This window comes from Ammospiza nelsoni, chromosome 3, assembly GCF_027579445.1.
Source record: "Ammospiza nelsoni isolate bAmmNel1 chromosome 3, bAmmNel1.pri, whole genome shotgun sequence".
In the NCBI taxonomy this organism is placed as follows: domain Eukaryota; kingdom Metazoa; phylum Chordata; class Aves; order Passeriformes; family Passerellidae; genus Ammospiza; species Ammospiza nelsoni.
Genome location: NC_080635.1, coordinates 90103047 through 90130235, shown reverse-complemented (window position 1 = coordinate 90130235; position 27189 = coordinate 90103047). Strand labels below are relative to the sequence as shown.

Sequence of the window (27189 nt, the reverse complement as noted above, 5' to 3'; positions counted from 1 at the left end):
AGCAACAAAGTGATATGGATGTGCCTTAGTAATAAACACATAAATACACCATCACCAGCCCACTCCCTCCCCCAAAAAAAAAACCAAACACAAAACCAGACATTTTTTTATATACAATTGTTCCATATATTAGTTCAACAGTTTATGACATTCTATGCCTCATTTGACTTACAGTCTCCCAATCAAAAGAGATCTCTCCTGGTTCAAAATTAACAGTTAAATAAAATGAATGAGATATCTGAAAACAGCCACAAGTCCAGGTCCAGCTATGAAATCCTGACAGCTCCTCTTCTGCTGTCAAAGTCTGCTAGCCAAAGCCTAAACATGTCCTTATTGCCTATACAGTAGGGAAAACAGGGGAAATGGACAACATGGCAAAAGGAGGAGATAATGAGGCCACCTGGTACTAGACCTTCCTTGCCCTGAACTAAATAGCTTTACCTAGAGACTGGGGGCATGCTAAACAAACCAAAAGTGCCTTTAATCCAAACTCAATTTACAAAAGTTTTATTTTTACACTCTCAAATGAAAACTCAAGCAACCATACAATACTTACGGGTTCTCATGCTGTGGAAAAGAGGCAAGTATTAGTCTTATAATCCTAAATTTACTGGCCAATCCAACTGTACAGGACAATTATTAAGCTGCAGAGTGAGCAACAACTCACAGCTCCTGAATCTCCAACTCTCTAATGACAAACACACCATTCCTGCCTCCCCACCCCATCTCCTCTTCCTCTCCTACCTAAATGTAGAAAATAAAACCATCAATTAGGCATTTGCTTTTTAGAACATTAAGAGGAATGCTGTAGAGTGGTTAACATCTATGAATTGCTCCTTTCAGCTATCATTAGAAAGGCATTTTATACATTTTAATCCTGAACCACTTATGTGATTTTTATATACTTTTCCAGAAGCGTCTGACATTATATTATCATTACATGCTTCAAAGTTAAACTGCAGGTTACTAACTACTAGTACTGTAGTTTATAACAGCTATTTATTTAGAGCTTTTAATCTTGATTGGGAGTAAAAGCTTTACTGCAACCATTTCAATAACTTTCACAACTTTAGTTTCCAGACAAAATACATACTATCTCCACTTAGATATATTATTCCAAGTAAAGTCAGTGAAATAAATTCCACATGGATTGCAGCCCCATTCTCAACCAAAATTCTTCCATCTACAGAGGCAGATATACAGAACTAGTTTAAAATGAGTGAGCTTGTTTTCTGTTAAAGAATTGTTAAAATAATTATGGAAGAAGGACCACAAAGGACAATGGCAAGTAAACAAAAACTGCAGTTTTTTCCCCCATGACCTCAAAAACTTATAAAAACACAGTGTGGTGACTGGAAGACTGGACTAAGAACAGTCACTTCAATCTTTAAAGAAAGGTTTTTTTAAAGTAAGGTTCCAAATCTCTTCTTTAAGTGTCACCCCATTTTGATAATTTCTTACAAATAATAATAGAAAAACCCTTACAACTACTTCTTTGAGCCCTTCAATGAAAATAATACAAATGTCTGAAGACTGGCTGTCCTATACACACAAGTGATGTGTAATTACCAGTTGAGGTTGTGCCCATTGCTGATAGTTATATAAGCACAATTGAATCAAGCTCATTTAACTTGGAATCAAATAACTTGGGTTAAGCCCAGTTGTTCACAAAACCTGTCACTCCTATAAAAAATCCATTTGGTCCTGAAAAGTCTATTCAGCACATGCCCAATGGTGGAATATTTCCATCCTTTAAAATTTCCCACCACTGAAACATGTCACAGCCACAGAGAAACGAATACCAGATAATGGTGCAAAACCGATTAATATTTAAGTAAATTTCTTAAGATAAGTGGGGAGAGGAAGAAGGAAAAGGAAGGTGTGGTTTAAAAGTAGCCAGATGATTCTTGTGTAGTGAAGAAGGAAAAGGAAGGAGTGCTTTAAAAGCAGCCAGATGATTCTTGTGTGGGTTCTTCACCCTATCCCATATTAGGAGGCCAACATTCCTTCCTTACTCCAAGGCCACAAACATATATTAACTCTAAACACGACTCAATGACAAGACACTCAAAACACAATTTGTAATAGTTCACCTTCTCAGTAGCTATCTGGGTCAGAAGGCAAGGTGCCCAGGGAGAGAGTATTCATACCTTGAGAAACATTATTTTACTCATAAATGCTTTGTTCTGATCAACAGCCAGCCCTTAACTTCCCTGCTAACACCATTTCTGAAGATGGCTGAAAATCTCAACACCCTACATTTTTGTCCCCCTCCTCTAAATTAGGGAAGAACGCACTATCAATTTTGCAAACCTCTATTTCAGGAACTTTCCACTACTAGGAAGAAAATTTCACATCCACGAGAATTTGGTCATGTAATTTGTACAATCTGAAAATTAATCTGTGGCTTCTTTCTCATTTCCAATAGCCTCCTTCAAGTTCAGCTCCACGTTAATATCTTTGCTCCCAGGAGCCAAGCTTTCCACTGCAAACCCAGGACACTCCACATCTGCTGTCACGACAATCTGGTCTCTTGTTCTTAATAATGAGTTCTCAAGTGTATAGATTTGGGATTTAATTGGATTAGTATTACTCTCCAATCTTCTCTGTCCTCCTTCATTCTCATTATTATCTCAACTTTTTCTCCCCTCTCTCTGAGGGATAATATTTTTTCCATGAGCCCATTCAAATATCTTTTCTTTAAGCCTTTACAGACAGGCAACCATTTTCCTTCCTTGCCACTTAATTTTGGCTAGTACTTTTTAACCTGCTAATTTCTAAAACAAACATTTTTCTCAATTTTCTCCCTTTTTTTTTTAAGAGTTGTTCCTTAGCAGTGATTATTTTTTCACTATTTACTCTGGACCAAATTACTTCTGGATAATTTGTCATATTAGGAATTTGCAATTTCAGAGTTATGCATATAAGCTTCATCTCATTGTGTAAAGGATCAGAGAGTAGGGAAAGAAAAATTATTGAGTCACGGAAATCAGAGAGAAACTTCAACCTTGTTTTCATGACATTTATAGAAAAGTCATCTTAAAATATACTGAGTAGATTTCCTTCAAGGGTCACAAATATGTTTCTGAAAAGGCTGCAACTGCCAAAAAAAGAAAAAAAAAGAAATTTCTTTCAATTTCTACAAAAAGCTGAATTAAAAAAAAGGAAGCTATCACAAGTTTGATAATATAGCAACTAAATCAAAATAATTATGTTCTCTATATATAGATATATTGATTTATTTATTGATAAATCAAACTGATTAATAAACAATCAAAAAATGCCCATCAATTTTATCATACAATTAAGCATACATTTGATATTTTTATTTTGTATTAGGATAACAACAAAAAGTTAATTACTTAGAACAGGACTTTCTTTTAATGTAAATGTAATTTGCTAATCATGAAAGAAAAACCAACTTCAGAGATGTACCTATTTTGTTACAAACTCGTTAAACAACTAGCAGCAATTCTCAAAGAGCTGTTTTATTCTGCATCTACTTATTCATATTTAGATATCTTCAAGCCATCAAATTTGCATGAAGATTTTTCAAATTTAATAGCCTTTGGCAAGAACTACCTGTTCTCATTTTTTAAAATAGTTGCCTTAACATAATTGAACGGCCATAGTATTGTGATCACATTTATTATTTTTCACTAAAACTGCACATGTACAGATGTGAAAAATAAAAAAGCTACTAACAGAAATGCAGGAAAATAACTTACTCCCCTTAATAGGTTCCATTTAGTGCAGGTCACATTTTGCCACCGTAAAACCTAGTCCTGTTTGATTGTATTGATTTGAATTATTCCACAGCCATTTTTAAGCTTCTTATTATTCTTAGTGGTGGCAGTCTTTCCTTCAGAACTGGTGTCTCATTACTTTACCCTGCCTGAACAGTCAGCTCCACTCATTAGAACAGGCATCTGCTACAAACAGTATTAATGAGATCCATATGAAGGGATGCAACAAGCCATTACCCACCTGGCTAATCATTTTATAGTACAAAGCTGATAATGCAGAGTCATCCAGCAATGCTTTGAACATGCTGTTACAATTACCTTATTCAGACAGGAACTACTATTTTAGAACGGGGCGCTGCAAAATTGGATACATTTGTAAAGATGTATGGACTTTGCAGCTACTGTTAACATACAACATATATTTCATCTCAACAAAGCCAAAAGGCATGATTTTACTAGTGGGAAATTTGCCCTTTGGCTTTTGAATAGATTAGCATTAAAATTATTTATGAGACACCAATAGTTTGACTACCGTTCCAATAAATATTGAGAATTTACACCAAACCAGTCAGAATAGCTGCAGAACTCAGTGACTTTTATTTAAATAATAATAATTTAAAGCAATATAATTTTAGAGATGGTTTTCTTCAAAACAGCATGAGTTTGCATACAGCATTTACACACAACCAAGTAGCTGGCACAAAGGAAATATTTCACCAAAGAGCGCCAGTGCTAAATGAGCTTCACAGATCTTTCAATTTAAAGTTCATTTCTCTAAACCTAAGATACAAATACGCACATCTTTATACATTGGCATTTACAAACATGAGGGGAGAAGTATTTGTTCACACTGTGTTTTTCCCTTTGGGACAAACATAGTCCAGAAGGAATGCTGGAGCAGTGCCAGGAGGGGTGCCCCACTAATACCTATGCAGCAAGGGCCCTGGAAACCAGGCACACAGAAAGCAAGACCACAGTGAAGGCTCAAACTCTTCAAACCACAACAGACTAGGCTAAGCAAGGCTAAGTCAAAAGATTTTGAACTCAGAACCACAAGAGAGCAAAGGAGGATGAGTTTTACCCAAAACAAACTCACAAACATACAAACATATGTAAGATACTACTCCAGTAAATCCCATAAGATATTTATTTTATAGGATCACTATCAAATAATTTAACTAATCAATTTTACATTTTTAGACAACATTATTTGAGAAATAACACCCTTTAATTTAGGGAAATACTTTCTCTTTTTCTAAAATTATGTATAGAAAAATACAACAATACTAAGAAACTAAAAAAGCATGCACAGTTCTACCATTGGAAAAAAGCCCCAAACAATGGGGAAAGGGGCAAAAAAAAATACCAACAACAAAAAACCAAAACCAACAGCTCTTAAAATAGAGGACGAGAGGTTCAGCTCCAATTGCAATCTAGAATTAGCAAATGTTTTTGAATAAAAGTAAAAGTAATTAGTGAAGTTACTGACACTGGATATCAACTACAAGAATGTACCAAAAATGCTTCAATCATGAAACCTCTAGGAAAGACTGCTGCTGAAGAAATCAAATACAGGTAGTTAACAAATAGTGACATTTAAGAAGTTTGGCTAATGTTGTTATTTTAGCTAAAATAAAACTTTTATTTCAGTGAGAAAGTATAAGAGAAAGTTACTAGTTATGCATCTGCTTTTCTTTAAGTCCAACAAGGTCAACAAAAGAGCAGTGCTTTTCAAGCAAAGAGAGAGAACAAAGCAACAAAAGAAAAAAAGCATGCAAGCCTAATAATATTCTCATAGGCAAGGTCTAGACTGATGCATCTAAACCACTTTTAACAGAATAGCTTCAGAGATATTTGATGACAGGGGTTCCATCTCCAGATAATGGAAGCAGGGGATCCATAAATGGGTCTCCACTAACTGATGTCTTAATATTAAATTCAAGAAGGTCACGCCTGTCAACACAAGCTTTCAGAATAACTAATGAAAATCTGTTTAATTGCATATGGAGTCTGGATCACTAGAGAACAACTAAATAATTAGAAGAATGTCCAATGTAAAAATGATCATAATTTTTCATTGTTGATTAGGATACATATCATGCAAAGTCTCTAAATGTCCAAATAATAGCTCAGGTTTTCATCTTTAATCTCTCTTTCATAATACTTAAGGTGAATTTCATTAACACTGGATCTCTGTAAACCCATTTTCTTCTCTGAATACACCTATCAGTCTGTGTATCTTCATAATCTATTACCAGTTATTATGTTTTGAAAAAAAATTAAAAGAGCTATTTAGTTCCTTCAGTTTTGTTTTTCCTCCATTCTGTTTTCTTACCAGAGAAACTAAAAACTAAAAACAGAGGATAGAATATTCAAAATACTGAAAATTTCAACAAGAAATTGCATGTACACTTCAATTTCTTTCACAAAATGCAGTCTTCCAGGTACACTACTTTGTTCTAATTGCTTTAGTACTGAGAATGTGGGCATCCCATCCACACATTTGAGTAAGAAATGAGAATATTACATTAAGACATCAGTTTTCCAAATTAATAACATAGGATATGACAAAGACTCTTCAGGTCAGTTTAAGCTGGCTGACTTCATTTGTTCAGGGTTAGCAGCTTTGGAATGCCCTATGGCCTGTACTGCCCTGAGAATATGCCTTGACCTCCCAATACCCCGTTGCTGTAACTTCCCACCCTGAGAACACCTGCACTGCAATATCGAAGTGCTTGCGCATACAGCCAGTGTTAGTAAACCAATTATTCCCACACATCTCTTAATGCTAGGTCTCCATACTGACTGCAAGCTTACTTTGACTTTTCACACCGTGCTCAGCCCAAGCTAATAAACCCTTGAAGTGTGAACTCCACAGAGGAGAGACACTTGAAGGGTCTGGGGCTGTTTTGTACTAGACAGCTTAGTTCTGGCTGAATTGTGATGAACCCTGACTGACTCCGTGTGGAGCCACTTGGCAATGCTCATAAGACATGCAATTCCCCATATTCTCCAGGATTTTCATTATCTAGGATTGTCGGTTTCTCAGCTGTTTAGGTGACCTGGGAAGGCCCGGGGTGGCCTTGGACAACCCGCGCTTCAAAGGACGAGAAGAGGCTCCAGATCTTGTCTCGGTCTCGGTGTTTATTAATTGTTTATCTAAAAGATTTTCTCTTGGCCCGACAGAGGTCTGCACAGCAGCCAGCCATGAGCACACTGAGAGCCCCCGGGGCGGTCACCTATCTTTATACTCGAAGTTACGTATACAATATTTATTATTTTTCCCCAATACCTTTTACCCTTATTAACCAGTACACTTTTAGTAATAACCAATCCCAAAGTGCCAACATCACCACAGAAGATGGAGGCCAAGAAGAAGAAGAAGAACAGGACACGCCCCAATTCCTCCATCTTACTTCTTTAGACCCCCCTGTACCGAAATCCTAAACCCTGTGTCTTACACTCTAATTAACTTATCCCTTCACCATTCACCCAGTGAAATCCTCCCATCCTCATACAGGTGTCGTCTCCTGTGTAGGATCAAAGTCCAGCCACCAGACACTTCTGGCAACATTCCAGGACTCCCGGGCCCCCCAAGGGTGGTCTCGGCCACTCTGCACCTCCATCCTGAGGTGCTGAGATCCCACATAGGATGTTCTATTATTAAAGATAACAAACCTAGCAAAATAAAGAACTCAGGAAAAACTTTAGAATATGTCCAATAAGTCCAATTAGGATGTAGTTTGTTATTAAACAAAAGGCACCCCTGCAATGAATGTAAGAGAACAGGTGAGAGAAGATAAAATGACTGAGTCTTTAGCTGACATGAACTATATGTCTGAACAAAGGATCACAGGATCAATTCTTAAAAATACCGCTACAAATTTTCTGATACTACCCAGCTTCTGAAGGATCAAGTAGAAGTTTTACTTTTGCTTATAAATAAACCTTAGCACTGCTATGTAAGATTATTCTATGACCTTGGTGACAAGTCATGACTGACAGACAGGCAAGGGTTATGGAGAATAAAGGTACCTGCCTTTAACAGTCCTCGTGTAGAACAGCTGCTAGAAAGAAAACTTGGTCACAAACTTCAGCAAATGTTGGGTACCAAGACAGAATAAAAATTAATCTCTGGAGCCAGTTTTGTTGCCGTGCTTTGTCCTTTGTACAAGCAAATTCACTTTCCTGAGAAAATACAAACTGTCTACCGAATTTACTGTGTTTTGCTTTTTCATTTAAAATGAACTTACCGGGTGCCGTCTGCTTTCCAGCTAACTTTGTATGGCTTCTGCTCCAAAAATTTAATATTTTGCTTGTCCATGGAAACAGGCTGTGCTCCAGGGAATCCAGTCCTAATAAAAATAACCATGTTTATTAACGGTCCTGCAATAAATAGTCATACAAGTAAATACATTTTTCACATCAGACTCAAGTCCGTACCAGACTTGCTGCAAGGTTAACTCTGAGTTAGAACATGTTCACCAATAAAGTATTTTGCAATAGAAGTCAAAAGTCTATCTCATAGGAACAAAGTTATTTGCTTATGACAAAACACTAAATTATGTGGAACTTCAAAGTTTTAGCTTTGCAGAAAGAGATATTTAAATTAAAAATTACAGGCATGATAAGCATTAGGAAGCGGTGTGGATCACCAACTTTGGAATGGAAATGTCCAGAATCATAGACACTAAAACCAACATTTTCATTACCATTGGTCACAAATCCAAGTTGGCTGTAAAAATGAGTATTATACCTCCATATTTAAGTGTAATAGCAATGGTATAAATAAATCTACTGCTTGAGAAAGAACTAAGCATTTGTAAAGCTGGAGTAGGCCACATCTGGAATTCGAACTACAACACTGTTATCTCAATGGAAAAGTAATTCTAGAATCTTGTTTCTTAACACCAAAAATTGATCATTCCATTTCATTGTACAGTGCAAGACTTTCACTGCCAAGTGTGTTTGAGGCTTTTTTTAAATAAAAAAATCCATGGTCACCTTTTTCCTCATTTTCAAAATGACCAGTTTCATTCTGCAAAATTCAACACTTATTTCAAGAAAGTATAAATCAGTAAGTTCTAAATATTCTCATACCCTTCCCATCCACAGAACTGCTGACATTTTTGCTGTATTCCTCCTAATTTTGGTTGCGTTGTCACCTGGGTCACACATTTAACTGTTATTCCTTCCAAGAAAATTGCACCCTAAAAAAAAATAATTTAGTATTAAAGCCCCCATAAAATCAAAACAGAATATGTCAAGATTAAGACTGTTTTCACAACCCTCTAGAGCAATACAAGCTGAAACATTCCTTAAGGATTTACCCCCAAATGCCAAGATATATTAGCTCAGCTTTGCCAGGAAACTCACAGGTAAGCCATATTATAAAACCAGGAACTAAATGAGTTATTTATAAGGAAAAAATATAACTTAAAAAGGCAATAAGGATAAGGCAAAAGGAAGGGATAGCTAGTACTTAGATGCTTACACTACTTAGCTAATACTCTCAAGAGCATTGATCTAGGACAAACTTAACAAAAGAGAAAATATAAACAATAGATTTGTAACAAAATATTTGTATAAATATATTTTTATAATTTTTTCTCAATCTAAACCAGGTTATTAAAGTGGAGCTGCTATCCCGAAAGCCCCAGAAAAGCTTATGCACAATCACGAAAACTAATCTAGAAGTAAAACGCTAAAATAACTTGTACATTCTACAAAAACTTTGATGCCAAGAGGAATAAAAACAAATCTTGCAAAGATTTCTATGGAGATCTCAAACCAACCAGACTTAATTCAACAGAATCTCAAATAAATATTCAATGCACACAAAGAAGATCAAACCATGACTATTCACCTGTTGAACCTTGCATGTGAAGATACAAGTATCTCATATCTGTTCTCTAAAACACTTGAAAGTAGCTTTAACAAATCCAGGAGTAGTATTTTTCTCTGCATTTCCACATGCTGTGGCACCCCTCTGTTATACACTTGAGCAAGTCTAGGAACTAATTTGGCAAAAATAACATCATAAATTGGTAATAATTTTCTGCCAAAACAGTATCCTAAACTAGCTCACCATAGGATAACTCAGTACTAGTGACAGCACAAAGGAAGCAAAAGGGAAAGCAGGGAAAAGCAGGACCACAGTTTTCAGCACAGCCTGCAGTTAATTAAGAATGGCTCAGTCACATCACCAAATCACATTCTGAGAACAGAACATCCTAAAGAAATATACTGGTTAATAACCTTAACTACCTTGAGCTCCACAGACTGTGTGTGTCACTCACCCCATACAATTTACATGGGCACCAGCCGGGGCAACAGCACGCAGGGGAGTGGGCAAGAGAGGCAGACAGCTCCTCGTGCCTGGCCAGCACATTGTCTGCATTCTGATAAGTGGTGAAGAGCACCAGGAAACAAAGGAAGATGGTTCTGCCTTGCTTCTGGGAATAATGGCAGAGTGGAATGCCAGTACAACTGCTAAGATTGAATTAACAGGCAGGGAACAGGAAAGATTTTCCAGAAAAGAAAAAGTAATAAACACAAAATTCATATTGAAAGTGTTTCTTGCAGATTATCTGCTGCAAGTATAATCACTAAGGCACAGCACTATGAAAAAAATGTGAGTCACTTGGGTATTCGTGCTTGGCTAACTTAGCACTTCAGGTTTCATGAGGACATTCCTTGGATAAGGTGCTAAAACTGAGCCAGATCCATGCAGTTTTTATCCTACTGTTCAGCTCCCAATGCCTTTGGCAAAAGGACACTGGAGATCACAGTGCAGAGACTCCAGAGAACTCAGATCACCAGGAGCACATCGACTCCTCAGCATTGAAAACTACATGCACTGGTATCTACACTGTGCACAACCTTCACATCAGCTGTACTAATCAGCCTTGCCCCACTTGCCATGTATTTCTCCACCCATCACTTCAGCTGAAGAAGAAGTGGCAATGTGGATCATCCTGTGTTGGTTCATATCCTAAACACCATCTGAAAGAGTGGGGGAGTGGGAGCAGCCCCAAACACACACCTTCCTGACCCTAGTGGCTATCACCAGGCCCCAGTGAGAGCTGTCTTCAGCTACTCAGACTTGACTGTGTGCCAATATGCTCAGAGACTGCCTCCCAGAAGGCAAGAAACATTCCAAACATGTCAGGAAGAGATATCTTCTAAAATTAAGGAAGTGAGAGACAGAGAGTTACACTTACCAGCTTAGATTTAATACCTAGAAACACAGGATCAATCACAGTAACTGCCTCTTGGCATGTACAAGCAAAAAAGAACACAAAATCATACTGACTGTCACTCAGTAGCAAAGGTGTTCCACTAGACATTTGGTTTTCATAATGAAACAGGCTTCACAGAATTGGCATTGCATGCATTTGCCTTGGTTTGTTTTTTGTTTGTTTATCTTGTCCTCATCGAGGAACTCAGAAAACATGGAGCAGATGCAACTTCCATAAACCAGAAGTGTAACCTGTTTCAAAACCAGGTTCAGAGGAGTTAAGTGTTTCTCTAACAAAATAGAAGAATCTGCAGGGTCTGGTTTAGGCATAAGATAATCAATTTATTTCCACTAAACTTCCTATTAGCATTCTTATTTTTGTGACATCTCTGACTTTATTAACAGGGATACAGACTGGGATGGTAGTTAAGATTCACTGTTATCTTTCATTTTAAAAATAGGCTGGAAATAACACTGTGCAATTCAGCATAAACAAAGTTCTACACTTAATAATGGATAAGAAATTATACAAACACACACTGGTAGATAATTAGAGAAAAATACATGGAAGCAGCAAGAGACCAAAAGCTAAATTAGTATTGTTCTGCCTTGTGAAAGGCAATTATGTTGAGATATATAAACAGAAGTATTAGCCTTAAGACATGTGAAATTAATTTTTCCCTATTAAGCCTTACTAGGATGGCCTCAACTAGAGGCTTGCATTCAATTACAGGCACCACAGCATCAGGAAAACATGAGTCAACATGACAGAGTACAAAGAATAACAAGAAAGGTCAGTAGTACAAAAAAAATATACTGTAAGGAAAAAGTGAGCTAATAAGCATTTAACATGGAGAAGGAAAGGATCCCCATACTCAAGCACATAAAATGGTGCTGCCAAGTCAAAAAATAGTATTTTTCCCATATCCTTCAAGATGTCCACAATTGGCAGAATAAGTGCAAGGGTTAAACTTTGCAAAACAGAGTTGGTCAGGCAGAAAAACCCCAAGTCACTAATATTTAGAATAATTGTACTGTGATAGTTAACTAATAAATATTATCCTCATTACATCAAATCAGTTTAGTTGCTTCCTTCTGTCTCACAGATGGCCCCAAGACACCTGCACTGAAAATCATGAATTAAATCATTAACAGCCACCATCCCTTCCAGTTTAAGATGTCACCACTCATTTCAGAAGCACTGCATCTCACACCCCATAAAATGCAACTTACTTGGGACTAGAAAAGACAACATTCCTAATAAACAGTAAAAGTTTGACCCACGAGAGGTTTGTAGGTTATGGCTCAGAATTACAACTTTTTGTCCAATTTGCAAAATGAAATATTTTTTTCCTGAAGTGAGATTCTAAGTGTCAGTTAATAATGTTGTTTTGATGCTACTGCATCAATAGTGCATGCACTGACAATGTCAAAACTTGTTTGGATTTCCTGTGTGGCACCTCAGACTCCAACAAGCTCATTTCCTGGTACCTGTCAACTTCCTTCAGGTGATGACAAAGGAAACTGTAATGGCTTTATGTTCTAATGATTCTGTAGTAGTGTAGGAAAGAAAGGCTGTCAAGATTTTTTTACATCAAAATATGAAGTTTTAATGAAAAATGCTGCAGTAAAGTTTCTCACATCAGAGTTTCTGAAATGGACAGCATATTAACTTCATTTCATGTGCTAGCTAGAACTTGTTTCTGACTATTCATTACCCTAGCAAGATGCCTGGGAGCTGTCTCCTCCTCTACTACTAAACCTTTCTTCTGTCTCCACAAAGATTTGGGTCAAAATGAGAAAAATTCAGACCATTGCCATCACTACAGCTGCCTCTAGTTTTACACTGCCTACCCCTAGGCTTTTAAGATATGAATTATAAAGGTGGAAACATCTGTTGCAGGAAACCAACATAATACTAAAAATGTAGCCCTTTAGACAGTAAAATCAGAATATCTGAGCAAGAGGTATTTACCTGATACTCACTCCCCCTGTAGACCGCATATTTACAAGGAATCACAAATATCCATCTCTACTGAGTTAAGCAGCAGTCCCATCTGCCAGCCAAGAACCTTGGTAAAGAATTCTGCCCGTTCCTCCTCTTCGTGTCAAAGAATGTTCCTTCAGAGCTGCAAAACTGAATTATACGAATATGCATATTAACTAGATGACTTTTTCTTTCACAAATTATCTAACTCATAATTAACTTTTAGTTATTAATATGCTTATTCGTATAATTTAGCTTCCAGCTTTCAACAAAACTAGGGTGGCAGACAAGAAAAGGCCTGGGAAGCCAATATCATTCCTGTTAAACAGACCAGTTGAGTTTTATGCGTGATGAAAAGAGGCTGTCGTTGTAATTCATCATAACACCTCAGCTTCCAATGCATCAGAAGACACATCAAAGAAACTCTAAGGTTCCAGCCCCTCCCAAAATATTTAGATATCAATGTTTTACTACAAGGCTTATGGAGGAAGTGGTGATATCCCATAAATATACTTTTACTAGGTCTTTACAGTGTGGGAAATTTTTTATTCCAGATGAGGGATAATTTGAAAGTTTTCAAAGTTCATCTTGCTTCTTTAGACTGGATTTTGTATTTCTGTCAGGTTAACATTTTCCATACTCCACCTGCAAACCTTGTTGACCAGCTGCAGTAACAACAAAATGCTTTTTTGCAGCCTATTTCAATATGAGGATTTCCAAATCTTCCCAAACAAACACACCTCAGCACACAAGTAAAATAATTCAGTATTATGAAAAAAAAAAACTATTCTTGCACCCAGCAATAGTCTAGCCTACTTTATTTGCAAATAAAAAGTGAGTCAGGAATTTGAAGAGAACTAAGTCATTAGTCTTCAGATGATACAAATATATTCTGTGTACTTGAGTATTAGTTCCAGATCATGGCAACTACAATAACTCATTTCCTCAGAATGCAGATGTATGTCAGAAATCACAGTAAGTGATCAGCTGTATTCCTTACAAAGCTAAAACAGCTTTGAACACATTATGATCTCAAAGTTGCCTTGGGTTTTTTAAGCTCATATTGCTTTTTGCTAATCCAATTTTCAATCACACAAATTTTCCAAAGAAAAACTATTTACTAAAATGAGCACTGTATTTTAAAAATTCTGAATTTCATCCACATGACTACAAAAAACAAGAGCTGTTTCCATCCAACTCTAATTACATTTCATCACCAAAGACAAAATGAATAACTAAAAAGCACTTTACTATCTCAAAAAAATTGTTATATTATAAAATTTTAAGTCATTTTTACAACTGGAATATTTGAGGTGTTGAATATTCAAGTTCCCAATTCACATAGGAAATACAGAAAGTTTACAATGTATCTGCAACTTTTTCCAGTTACAGACAGTGCTTCCAGTCCCCATTTGTAAGAGCAGTGACACATGTATAGCATGTAGGATGAGGTAACTGATGGGCATTAGGTTATGAAATTATGTTTAGCAATTCAAATATTAAATTCCAAATCAAAATTACCAGTTTTAGGCGTTCTTTTCTCCTCTTGCCAAAGGAAGAGCTTGATGATCCAGGTTCTGATTCTGGGCCTCCTGTTTTACCATTATCCTCATCCTCCTCTTCATCTTCATCAAAGCACCACTCTGGAAGCTCTGGTGGTGCTGGTGCATCATCTTCATCCCCATAACGACGAAAGAGTTCCTTCAAATAATCACCTTTATAAATACCCGGGGGTCTGGCCTGAGCAAAAGTAGCCACAGCAGCCTCAATACTGTCAAAAAAAATAAAAAAAATCATTCTGGACGCTTAATTTACATGTCTTAATCATGTCATGCTTTACCAAACATAAGAATTATTGGGACTGAGAATCAATACAAATTCTGAAGTGGTAATTGCAAAAACATTCCTTATATTTCCAAGTCCATGCTTAGATCAGCCAGGTAGCAGTTGCTCTTGCAGAAGATTCTGCATAACTTTGTGGGCACTGGAAATGTTCCCAAGTAACTGCAGCTGCTTTGAGACCTTATTGCAGCTCCTAGTGGTCTGCTGATCACTGTTCTATCACAGATAAAACGTTTTTTATTGCTACAGAGAAGCAATGGGTGACATACAGGTAAATACCTGAGGACTGCACAAACACAAAAGAAGACCAAAGAAACATATCAACAAACTTAATGAAGAAAAATGCAAATGTTTAAATTCAAATATGGTTACATTTTTCTCCACTAAGAATTATCTTTCCTCTCATTAGCCATCATACTGAGAAAAATCACCCTAATCTTTTAAATTACTTCTCTTTCCAGAAGTTTCTCATAAAAGGATTGTGGTTCAGTAGCCTTTTACTATGAACCTAATACTTAATCTTGCTCAAATAAATTAGAAGCTGGACCACAAAAAAATTAGAAACCAAAACTAATAGTGATGCATCTTTACCAGCCAAGGAGAAAACTCTCCAAAACATACAAGAGTGAGCACAACACAGAGGTTTTATTGTCGCCATTTTCATAGTTCCTATGAAAATGTTTAACTAAAAACACTGGAGCAGTAAGGCTCCAAGAATCAACATTTTAAAATCTTACTATATAGGGAAAAGGAGAAACCACAAAAATAGAGAGATGTCCCTGTTAGGCTTCTTGAGAAGCACGTGTCTTAAAACTGGAACAAAAGCACATACTATGCCTTGTAACTTTTTTTTTTTCCAGGTATTTAATTCAAAATCCTTTTTTCCTTTTGTCTGATCTGTTCAGTATGGAATGGAGCCTGAGAACTTTAAGAGGTTAATTTTCCAGAATAGACAGAAATAGTGTCTAAGAACCAGTAAGGTTGATTCACTCCTCTGATCTTTGTAAGAGGAGAAAACATGACATTCTCCAGAGTGACACTATCACACAGTATCACTTCAAAAATGATAGTTTAAGAGTCTGAGTTACTTAGAAGGACCTTTCTTCCCCATTCTCTTCTAAGACTCCTAATTTCTTTCTCACAAGACATTTTTTACTTTGCTATCTTTCTTAAATTGTTTCACATCTTCTGTAATGAATGCCACTGAAAGGACAAACCAACTAAAAGTTATGGGGTCTGAAAAATGCTCAATTTTTTTTCTGATATTAGAAGAACTCTATAATCTTCTGGAATATATGGCCATGAAAGCCAAAAGAGGTGGCACAGATCTCAAATACAGAACCCTAGCTGAAAAAAAACCAATTTTCCAGGTTCTAGAAACACAGCAGTCTTTGGGAAAAATGAGTTGTTGAAAAGAGAATCAAGTAAGCTTTCTGACCTTACCACTCAGAAAGCTGAAGAGCTTTCAGGTCTTTCTCTAAACTAACTATAAAATATATCCCACTGTACACAATACAGCAGCAACACTCCTACATCATACGCTTAAGGAATGAACACGGATGGATTTTTCCATCAGGAAGATCTTATTTCCTCATTAGCAAGAAACAGTGCCTTGTTTTAAAGAATGATGCAGCAAATTAGATTTATCTCAATACAATGGTCAGCATTAACCAGCAGCTTGCCAAAATTGTTTCCTTTGCTGTGGACATTTTTTCCTACCAGGGAACATCTGGATGTTCTATTAAAATAATCTGACAGAGATTAACAAACTTGACACAGTTAACTACTCAAAGCAAAAAAATAAGACACGGCTGTTGAGTTTTAAGGCTTTCCCTACCATGGTTTGAAAACAGATAGGCAGCATAAAAGTAGGAGATCCAAAGAGATTCAAGAGCCTTTCCTCTTCAGAACAAAGGATCAATTCTAAGTCTAATTATTGCATGCCACTTTAAAATTGTTTGATTAAAAGCATACAATCTAACTCATAGAAACAACAAGAATCATACTATAAAGCCATTTGTGTCTGTGTCTACTTTCTATACACAGTTGGGATCCTGCAAAGACTCAACCACCCATTACTAAAGGTTTTCCATCTCCATTACTCCAATATCTTTATTCCAGATTTACTAACAGACAGCAATGACCTAGTTCTTTGCAAACAGCTTGCACATGTATGCTAAGCATAATAACTGTACGTCCAGTCACAAGAAAATCCTGCAGCAGGAGCAGAATTTTCTTCACTTAAAGGACCACACATAAGAAATATCGGAATGTTTAACAGGCTTGTCAAGAAACATGACTTTCACAGGACTCTGTCAAGAAGGAAATAGTGTTTTGTAAATACTACAAAACAAAAGCTATGCAAAAGTTATGTCCAACAGGATGGTACAGACATTGTTTAGGTTTGGGGCTTCTTTTAAAACTAATGTTATGTAAAAAAGATATTTACTCAGTATGAAGGAACCAATGTTTTTAAAAGATGGAAAAAGGATGAGTTTGTATAGAAGCATGCTGTAGACTTTAGTCAAAAAACAAGCTGGAAACAAGGACTTTGTTTGCCCCCCATCCTTCAGAAGTATGTATGCTACTCTGCTGTTGCTCTAGTTAATCTCTTCAGATCTCAAAAAAGCCCAAAAACCTACACCTACACAAAAAAGATGAAAATGTACGAGAAACAATCCTTCAGGAATCTCTGAACTCTACATTCTTATTTAAAATGTGGGACATGTCATGGGAAAGAGACACAATGTGATACATACACTGCTCAAGGCCCACACAGCAGGTACAGTTGGCTTTTGATCTACCAGACCTGGAATTCTTGACTACAGGCTAAGCTATCAAGGGACGATACAAAAAATGTTAATATGGGCTGTTTACTCAAGATTCTTAGGCAGCTACAAAACAAGAAATAGTGAATACATTAGCACAGCTGACAGGACAATGAGTGAAACATACTGAAGAACCCTTTGGCCACATACCACAAAACCCCAGGAACTAACACACAAAGTTACCTCCAGTCCATCTTCTCGACCAAAAAGGCACAGATCAAAAATCCAGTTCTATTGAAACCATGTGTGCAATGGACACCTAGAAAAGACAAAAAGAGGGCATCATCCCTTACAAATGCTTTTAACAAACATAGTTAGTATCAAAAGTGTGGGTTTAGATCCTTCCACCTTCATTTGTAACATTAAAAGGTTATCTCCCTTCCCATCACAGCAGTACAGACACATAAGGTACATAAGCCTGAAAGGCAATTTATTACATTCTTTCTGCACATTAGCAGCAGCAAGGGTATAGGGCACTTCATCACAATCAAGAGCACTAACTTAATTTGACTGAAATATGGCTAATACAGATAAGACTCACAGATCTGCTCACATGCTTGTCAGAAGGCAATACAATCTAATTCATTAACTGAGCTTTTACTGGATTCAACAAGCATGACATTCATTTCATACCATCAGGCAAAAAATCATATTCATATTACCCTACCTCAAAATTGAAAGGGGTGCCAATAGACCATAATTCTATCTCAAATTCAACATAAACATACTAAGACCAGACTTATTAATTTTGAAAAAAAAGATTGCACAAGAAGAAAACTATACAACAGTATAATCATCTTGAATTACTTATCTTTTCAATGTGAAAAAAAGAATTAATTCTTCAGCCTCTGTTCTACTGAACTCATCCCTTAGTGAAAGGAGGGATACACTGTCAAATGCATCGCATTTTTTTTCTCTCAAGGCAACAGCACCATCTAGTGATAAGCAGACCAGCCTGAAAACTTGTGCTATTAAAAATATCATGAAGGATTCAGACAAGATGTTGCCTCTTCCTCCTACCTAATTTATAATTATAAATACCATTAAAGTTTCCACTAACATCAAGAGCAATTATTCTTAACGTTTTTCACTTGTTACCATAGAATCATAGAATTGTTCACGCTGGAAAAGGCTCTTAAGTACTTTGAATCCAACCATTAACCCAGCACTGCCAAGTCCACCACTGAGCCATGACCCTAAGTGCCACATCTACACAGCTTTAAATACCTCCAGGGATGGGGACCCAACCACTTCTCTGTGCAGTTTGCTCTTGTGCTTGAAAACTTTTCCTAATGCCCTAAACCTCCTTGTGTAACTTCAGATCATTTCCTCTTGTCCTGTCACTGGTTGCCTAGGGAAAGATACCAATGGCCACCTGGCTACAACCTCCTTTCAAGCAGCTGTAGAGAGTGATAAGGTCACCCCTGAGTCTCCTATTCACCAGGCTAAACAATCCCAGATCCCTGAGCCACTCCTAATAATACTTGTGCTCCAGACCCTTCACCAGCTCTGTGGAGCTTCTCTGGACATACCCCAGAACGTCAATGCCTGAGCACCAGGGGACAATCACTTCCCATTGGCCTCCCTGGCCACCTGGGCACGCTGATGGCTCATGGTCAGTAAACTCAGCACACCCAAGCCCTTCTCTGCCAGGCACCTTTCCAGCTGCTCTTCCCCAAGCCTGCAGCATTAGCCAGGGTGGTTGTGACCCAAAGTGCAAGACCTGGAACACAGCACCATGCAGCAAGTCACTTATGCTTTAATTAATTTGCTCATTTCTCTACCACAGCTAATAAAGCAAGGTTGGTAGCAATTCACTTGATGTGTATTCAAACAAAATGTGAATATCTATCTTTTTTATGCACTCCTCTACACTGAGGAGTAGAACTTTTTCAACTGGAGAACCAGAGTACCTACAAAAAGTAGACTGATTAAAAAAAAAACAAAAAAACAACTTTAAGTGGGTAGAAAAAAGTATGTATTAATTGTAACAGGATTGGGTCTTGTGCCTGCCCCACCAAAGTTTCCTTCTTGATAAAGCAAGGTAAAAATTATCATGAATTTTTTGGATTCATCATTTCTAACCATTTAAAAATACTAAAAACTGTGTAACTTGCATCATATTAAATGAATTTTAGCTTCCTTATATAATTTATTCCTAACAATCATTTCTCCTTTGTTTTCTGCTGAAGCAAAATTTTTGTATGTCACCTCCTGAAGGCTGGCAGGCATAATGCTGTCCTTCATGCTGCAAAAATAGTTTCCTTCCTATGTTGCTCTAGATGAATTGAAAATTTTGATCACTTAACATTCACATTTCAGTCTCTTTTCACATCTAATCATGACACTGAGAACAAAATTGAACACAATTGCTACCACTAGTCCTCCAGCTGCTACTGCTGCCAAAAAGGTTAACTCAATAATTTTATACACATGACAAGGATAAGAAGCATCTCAGCATGAGACCATATGGCTCAGAAGAGAAAGATCACACAGGGTACAGTACTATCACTGCTCTAGACCTCTTTCACTTTTGATAAACACCTCCACACCACTCCCTCTGATGCCCTGTCAGAAGAAACAAGTGCCCAAAATGACAAATTTCAGTAATTCACAAAAGGCAAAATGGAAAATTCCAGCATTTCTCTTTCACTACAAAAGCCTAAACATGTTCTTCAAAAGTTTAGTCAACGTACTACTTTCTCCTTGCCTCTAATTGACTTTTTTCCCCTAAAGAGGTGAAGTGTCTAAATGAAGGAAAGCCTTCCACAATTCATCAAAGCCAAAAAGTTACTGACTCAACACTAAAAATGGCATTTTATAAGTTGAAACAGCAACTAAATGGGTCTGCTACTTACAGGATATCACCATGCTATCCATGCACTTTTTAAATTGCTGACCATAACCACTATTTCAAGTTCTAAAATATTATCGGAGGACCAAGTGAAAGAACTGCAAAAGGAGACTGAAAATGAGGAATTGCTAAAAGAAAAGCAAATGGGATCAGTCACCAACAATGTCTGGCATAAGTTTTGAAATGCTGTTGGTGAACTGGTTCTGCTCACTCCCATTTAGTAAGTTCCTCATCTTTTAAACCATGCAACTGTGTTACTGTTCAGAGAAGAACACACAGATCTCTGTCCTGGTTTCAACTGAAGCAGATTCTTAATTTTCTTCACAGTGGCTGGTGTGGGGCTGTGTTTTGGATTTGTGCTGGTTGATGATACAGAGATATTTTTGTTATTGCTGGGCAGCAAAGCCTTTTCTAATTTTCATGCTGGCATGCTGGTGAGGAAGTTAGGGGTGCCTGGGAAGCCAGGAGGAGACACAGCTGGAACAGTTGACCCAAACTGGCCAAAGGGATTCTCCAGACCATAGAACACTCAGTGCATAGAGAGAGAGGAAGAAACAGGAATGGGGGGACATTCGATGTGATGCCATTTTTCTTCCCAAGTCACTGATAGATGTGTTGGGGCCCTGCTCTCCTGGGGATGGGAAGCAGGGAATTCATTCCTTGCTTTGCTTGTGCATGGCTTTTGCTTTCCCTATGGAGCTGTCTTTATCTCAACTCGTGAGGTTCCTACCTTTACCCTTCCACTTCTCTCCCCAGTGCCACTAGTGGAAAAGTAAGGGACCAGCTGTGTGGGGCTTGGCTGCTGGCTGGAGTTAGACCACAAGAGTCTGGAAATAAACGGCATTCTGTGAGTAACAAAGAAGCAAGCAAGCATCTAAAAGAAAACTAGGTGTAAAAATATGTGACAAAATTAAACCTCTCAAGCACTCAAAAAAAGAAAATTCTCAGTGGTATCACATCCTGCAACAGAACAAGAAGCAATGGCTACAAATTGAAATACAACAAATTCTCTTTCAACATGAGAAAAAAACACCTGTGTATTGTAAGAACAAACACTGGAAGAGGCTGCAGAAAAAGTTGTGGAGTTTCCAAGCTCAGAGGCTGGTCAAAAGCCAAATGGGCATGGTCTTGAGGAAGTTGCTTTAGCTGGCCCTGTTCTAAAGAAGGGCAACTGAGTCGCTGATTTCCACAGGTCCCTTCCAATAACTTCAGCTATTCTTCCATGTATCCGGATCAATCCTAAACTGCATGAACATACCAGCTTAGTTTACCAAGCTCTTAGCAATGATACCTGCACAAACAACTGTTCCATGTACTCATAAGTTGCACAGACACTCAGATTCAAGAAGGCTGCAAAATTACCATCCAAGAAGATTGACGATGACACCCATTCTGACTCTGGAAACTCACCTGCAAAGTAACTTCTTGTCTCTGATAGTTTGCAGATAGGGATGAACATTAATATGATTGACAAAAATCAGAGTAAAACAGTTTTAACTAAACTAGAAGGGATGTAAAATAAACTCAGAACTTACTTCTCTCTGAATAAAAGTATGCTCAGAACATTCAAATATTCACTGCAAGACTGTATACCACAGAAGACAAACTTACCCTAGTATCTACTACCAGTTTTGTGAGACTTGCTAAAGAATCCCTGATAATCCAGTTACCAAATATGACTTCAAGTAAATCAGACCACCAAATATATAACTTGCATTTGTATCAGCAGAAGTTACAAAACCACAGTGCAAGTATCAGGAATTTCCAGACAGCTCTTGGGCCTGTGTAATTTTCTGCATTAAGCCAACAGCTGTTATCAAACTGATGGATGCAGAAACATACTACTTTCTGTAAAAAAAAGAAGAAACATATTCGTTTTGCAGTAAAAGCAATCAAATTTGTAATATGCATAAACACTGTACTGAGGAAATTCCTTTGCTGAGACTTCTAAGAATAAGAGACTGCAGTTACAAGCCAATATGATACAAACTAAGAATAAAAACTAATGATGGGCATAAGATGGATATAAGATGTACCTATAAGCTCTGAAGGATTCTTATCACTGAAGTGTTCACATACACGGATAAATGTTTCGGTATTCTCAGGTGTAGGGCACTCACCATGCCTGAAAAACACAAGAACACATGGATTAGGAGACACCTGGGAGAAAGGCAAAAAGAGAAAAAAAATTAATTGCTTCACTGTGATCTTTCAAATTAAAAGCCACAGAAATAATTTAAAAGAGCACACAACTTACCCTTTACATTGGAGCTTTATATATTTAATTCCCTCTTTCTCTATATCATTTCTGTCATAGAATCTAGTGGTGTTGGTTAAGTCTACCAGCAAACCCATTTTAACCTAAAAAAAAAAACATAAAAAAACAAAAATAAATTTTTATATGTGGTTCAAATAGCTGTCCATAAATACTAAGTATCTAAAACCATAAAAATTAAAAGTGACCACAGGCTACAACTGTAAGTTTAAAAAGCATTAAATATTGCATTTTTTTGTAAAATCTGTATTTTACCACCATTACAGACATCTGCATTTCTTTGTGAAAGCTGGTGTCTAAATTAGCACTAGTCATCATTCAAACACTTCAGTTTGCTCCAACCAATGATTCTAAATAAGAAAATTCTGCTAACAGCAGGAAAATCTGGTAAAGAATTACTTTACCATGCTAAAAAGACAAACATGATGGAATCAAGGGCTCTTATGCAAAGCAGAGCAATAATAAACACTAGCACAGTGAACATACTGTAAGAAACATTAACTACTGAGACTTACACATAAGTCCACTCCCAGAAAAAATGACTCATTTTAATTTACCTATCAGAGTGCAAAACAATGCAAAAGAATGAATACATTATCGAGTCTAAAAATTAATCAAATTAATTAAATTCTTAAAAACATCTTATTTAAAGCTAAAATGCAGAACAACTTCAGGTATTCAAACATGCTGTCAGCAGCTAAGGTGGCAGTGTCAACCACTCAGACGTTAGGGACTTCCTGAATCCAGGATGCCTTGCCCACTCTACCCTAATGTGTTACCTTGTACATCAATTTATTTTTTTAGTGTTTGTTTTTACACCTGGAAAATGGGTCTTTTAAGGAGCCTTGTGGAAGTTACTATGTTTTTAAGAAGGATGGAAAGGAGGAATTCCACTGGGTGGCACAAAACACAGCATATCAAAGTATATCCCACTGATCCTTGTTCCAATGTGCAAAAACAGCTCACTAACACACCTGAGCAAAGAAAGTATCTCTGGTTTCCTGTCTTGTAAGTGCAAGCAATTGCTTTTGGACAAAAAATTCAGTGTCATGCTTTCAGGTAGGACCAACAGACTGGCAATAACTTAGCAGTGCAGTTGGAAGAATCACAAAGTTAAAACACCATTTCCACACAATTCAGAAAAGGTAAAATCCAATTATAATTAGAATACAGTTCAAGAAATAGCCATTTCATATGAATACGCGAAATATATTTTCCTTTCCCCTAAAGGAAAATTTCCAATAATCTACAGATGGCTCTCCAAGATATTCAAACTTCTGATGATATATGTTTGCAATATTTATATACTTTCATATTACTCTTATTTAATAAATATTAAAAAAGCATCATGATATTATGTCAACAGCATTAAAACTTCTACAGTAATATCCAGATCAGTTCTGAATTTCTCATTGTTAACTTTGCATATTGTATTCAGAATACTTTATTTACTCTTATTACTGTGTTTTGCAGATAAATAAACCACCTCACAAGGAGGTCCATCTGAAAACAATGTTATATCACCTAAAATTTCAAATATAAAGTGTCAATTAAGTTGCTAAGCACGGAGACTGACGGCATCCTAAACAGTGATTAACTCTGTAGAAATTATACAAAGGCAATTAATTCAATGATTACTTTCTTCCCTCTCCATTCCCTACAGCATTTTGCAAATGTCTCCAAGACTACTTAATTCAGGCCTGTAGGACTTCTCACTCACTACTCTTTTGCCATTTTTGCATATAATTTCAATCATATGCAAGTGAAGCTCATGCCAAGTGACACTGTTCCTCACACACTTCATGGGGCAGCACAGCAAATAGGCATCAAGTGTAATTTATCCAAAGCTATAAAAGCATTTGTGGCATACAGAGTATATAAGACCTGAAAGCAGTTTTCCCGCTGTACAGAAAGCCCAATCATTTGCATTTTCAATCCATGGGATTGACTGCACATAATACATTACAATTTAGAGAGTGCAAAGCACAAGAAAATTATAAAAGAATTTTTAAAGAACAGGAGGGGTTATACAATATATCAAAGTATACAACTATGATTTTCAAAAAATCCATGTCAGAAAAACCACCAGTACCACTGGAACAAAATAAAAGCCTTCCCCTCACTTCCTCATTTCGAGATATCCCCAGCCATTAATGCCTTATGCATGCTCTTTTCTGCTGCTGTGCAATAAAATGAGCTTTGTAAGGTTCCCCTGTATGACCCTAGAAGCTTCTCCTTGGACATTGGAGATTGAAAACATCCTACCCAAGGAGAGATCATACTACAATACACTGAATTCACTCCAGTCTCAGCAATTTTCTCTTGAATTTCTTATTTGAGAAAAATAGTTTAGATCAGTGATTGAATGTATCTATGAAAACAATAATATGGCCGAAAATTGGTAAGCAGTTTTACTAATAAGAATTCTGCAATTCTGTAATTGAGCATACTAATTACTCAAATATTCTTTTGAGTTAACTAATGTCTTAGCTCTTTGTGACAGAAATAAATCTACCTGTATAAAGCATAACCTGTATACTAACCTACCTACTCAAGAAATTTAAAAAAAACTTACTCATGCTATCACCAATTGCTCCTGCAATTCGTTTAAGAGAACATTAAGATACTATGCCACTATGGGCAATCACAAGAAAAATGGGGCTGGCATGGCTAATCAAATCAATTTCTAACATTCAGATTTTCAACAACTCAGCTCCCTGAGAAAAGGAATCCCACAGAAGTTTGTTATAGACAGTTCTACCTGTCTTAAACGCTAAACCAGTACCTTCAAAGATCTGTGGTAACATCAAAATCTCTCTATTACAGACATCCAGATGTAAACGTTTCTGCTGAAGTCTTTTATTTAAATTATATGGACTTGAGTAATAACCAGTTTTCAGAAATGAAATATTAGCAATAAAAAATACACTACAATAAAATTACAAGAAGCATGCAGAGTGAGCTACTTTCACCTCGAGTGGGAAAACTCACTCTTACAGAACTCCTCAATTTCACATTTATTTCATTGCTGGCTTGTTAGTAAATTGCTAATCTACAAATGGTAAGTAACCACTACATAACTTGGCAAATAAAAAAGAAATATATATTTTCAAATATCAAACACCCATCAACAATGACCAATACAATGTAAGAGATTTGACGAGAACAGAGAGTTTGAGAGAAATTCTATGTTCAGCTTGTTAATCAAAATTACCAAAATATAAGTGGGGATCCTCATGCTACTAATTTTACTATCAAATTCTAATAATCTGATGTCACTCAAGACATGAATTTGTAGCATTACAATAGAACTGACAGATGTGACTACTGGAACGGCTAGAGTTTCACCATGATTTTTTTTTTTTGGTGGCAAATCACTAAAGAGGCAAGCATTTAGAAATTCTGAGTAAGGTTATGAAATTCTCTATAACTTCAAAATATACACAGAATTTTAAATTACTTTAAAACATTAATAAGATTGGTTTGGGAAAAATTCCAGGTATACCTATCAAATCCAGAGTCAAAAATAACATAATACATAAAAGAAGAACTCAAGTAGAATTTAGATGCACATGTCAGAGACTGAAATTTAAAGTTTATGGTTTAAACGTTTTTATTAAGGATTTTTGTCCATTAAAACTGTATCATGAAGCTACACCAATAAGAGCTGCATCACCAAAGCCCACTCTGAATGGGCCCCCTGGCTGAGGCCCTGGCCTGTACGCTGATCTGAGATGAGGTAAAAGTGACATTATTCCACATCTGGGCTGAGGGAAAAGAATACTTCCACAGGAGAATGAAGCCCAGCAGCTTTGGGGTGGAGCCACAGCCCCAGGCTTATCTGCTGCCAGGTCTGCACAGACTCTGCCCCATCCCAGGAGGAGGAGAGGGTTTGGGTGTTCAGCCTCCTTTAGCAGAAGCAGTGAACACCCTACACAGAGCAGCTGTGGGGACCCCACCCCAGGAACACCACATCCACAGGATATTCACGTGAAGGACAGCAGAGGGGGTGTCATGGTCCATCAAAGGCCCCCTGAACAACCCCAGACCCTGCACCAGAGCACTGCATGTAATGCAAAATGATGCAACTGACACAGAGCCTTGCTGCAAAATGATGCAACTGTCACAGAGCCTTGCAAGGGACAGTGACAACCTTCCCCTTATCAGGGGAGGCACCTGGGCATTCCCACCTGACCCAAACATATATTAATCCACTGGATTCTATACTTTGTGGTGAAGGACCCTCCCCACCAAGACGACCAGATGGAGGAGAGCAGCAAGATGTCATTGGGACCCATGGTTTCTATTTAACCTGTCCCTGTCACTCTTTCTGTGCCCCACCCACCTCTTTTTTCTATTTCCTTCTCTTTGTTTCTTTTACTGTTAAATAAACTATATCCATTTTTTGGTATCAACG

At 37.1% G+C, this 27189-nt stretch overlaps 1 protein-coding gene across 1 annotated transcript in view; it reads right to left on the bottom strand.

The window, feature by feature from the left end:
* Positions 1-27189, bottom strand: part of RNGTT (RNA guanylyltransferase and 5'-phosphatase) — a 170227-nt gene that overhangs the window by 135946 nt on the left and 7092 nt on the right. The window contains exons 3-8 of the mRNA XM_059469021.1: positions 22755-22858; positions 22534-22622; positions 17827-17902; positions 14495-14744; positions 8847-8956; positions 8000-8101 (exon numbers count right to left, since the gene is read on the bottom strand). Coding sequence (XP_059325004.1) covers positions 8000-8101; positions 8847-8956; positions 14495-14744; positions 17827-17902; positions 22534-22622; positions 22755-22858 — 731 coding nt within the window. The remainder of the gene's footprint in view (positions 1-7999; positions 8102-8846; positions 8957-14494; positions 14745-17826; positions 17903-22533; positions 22623-22754; positions 22859-27189) is intronic.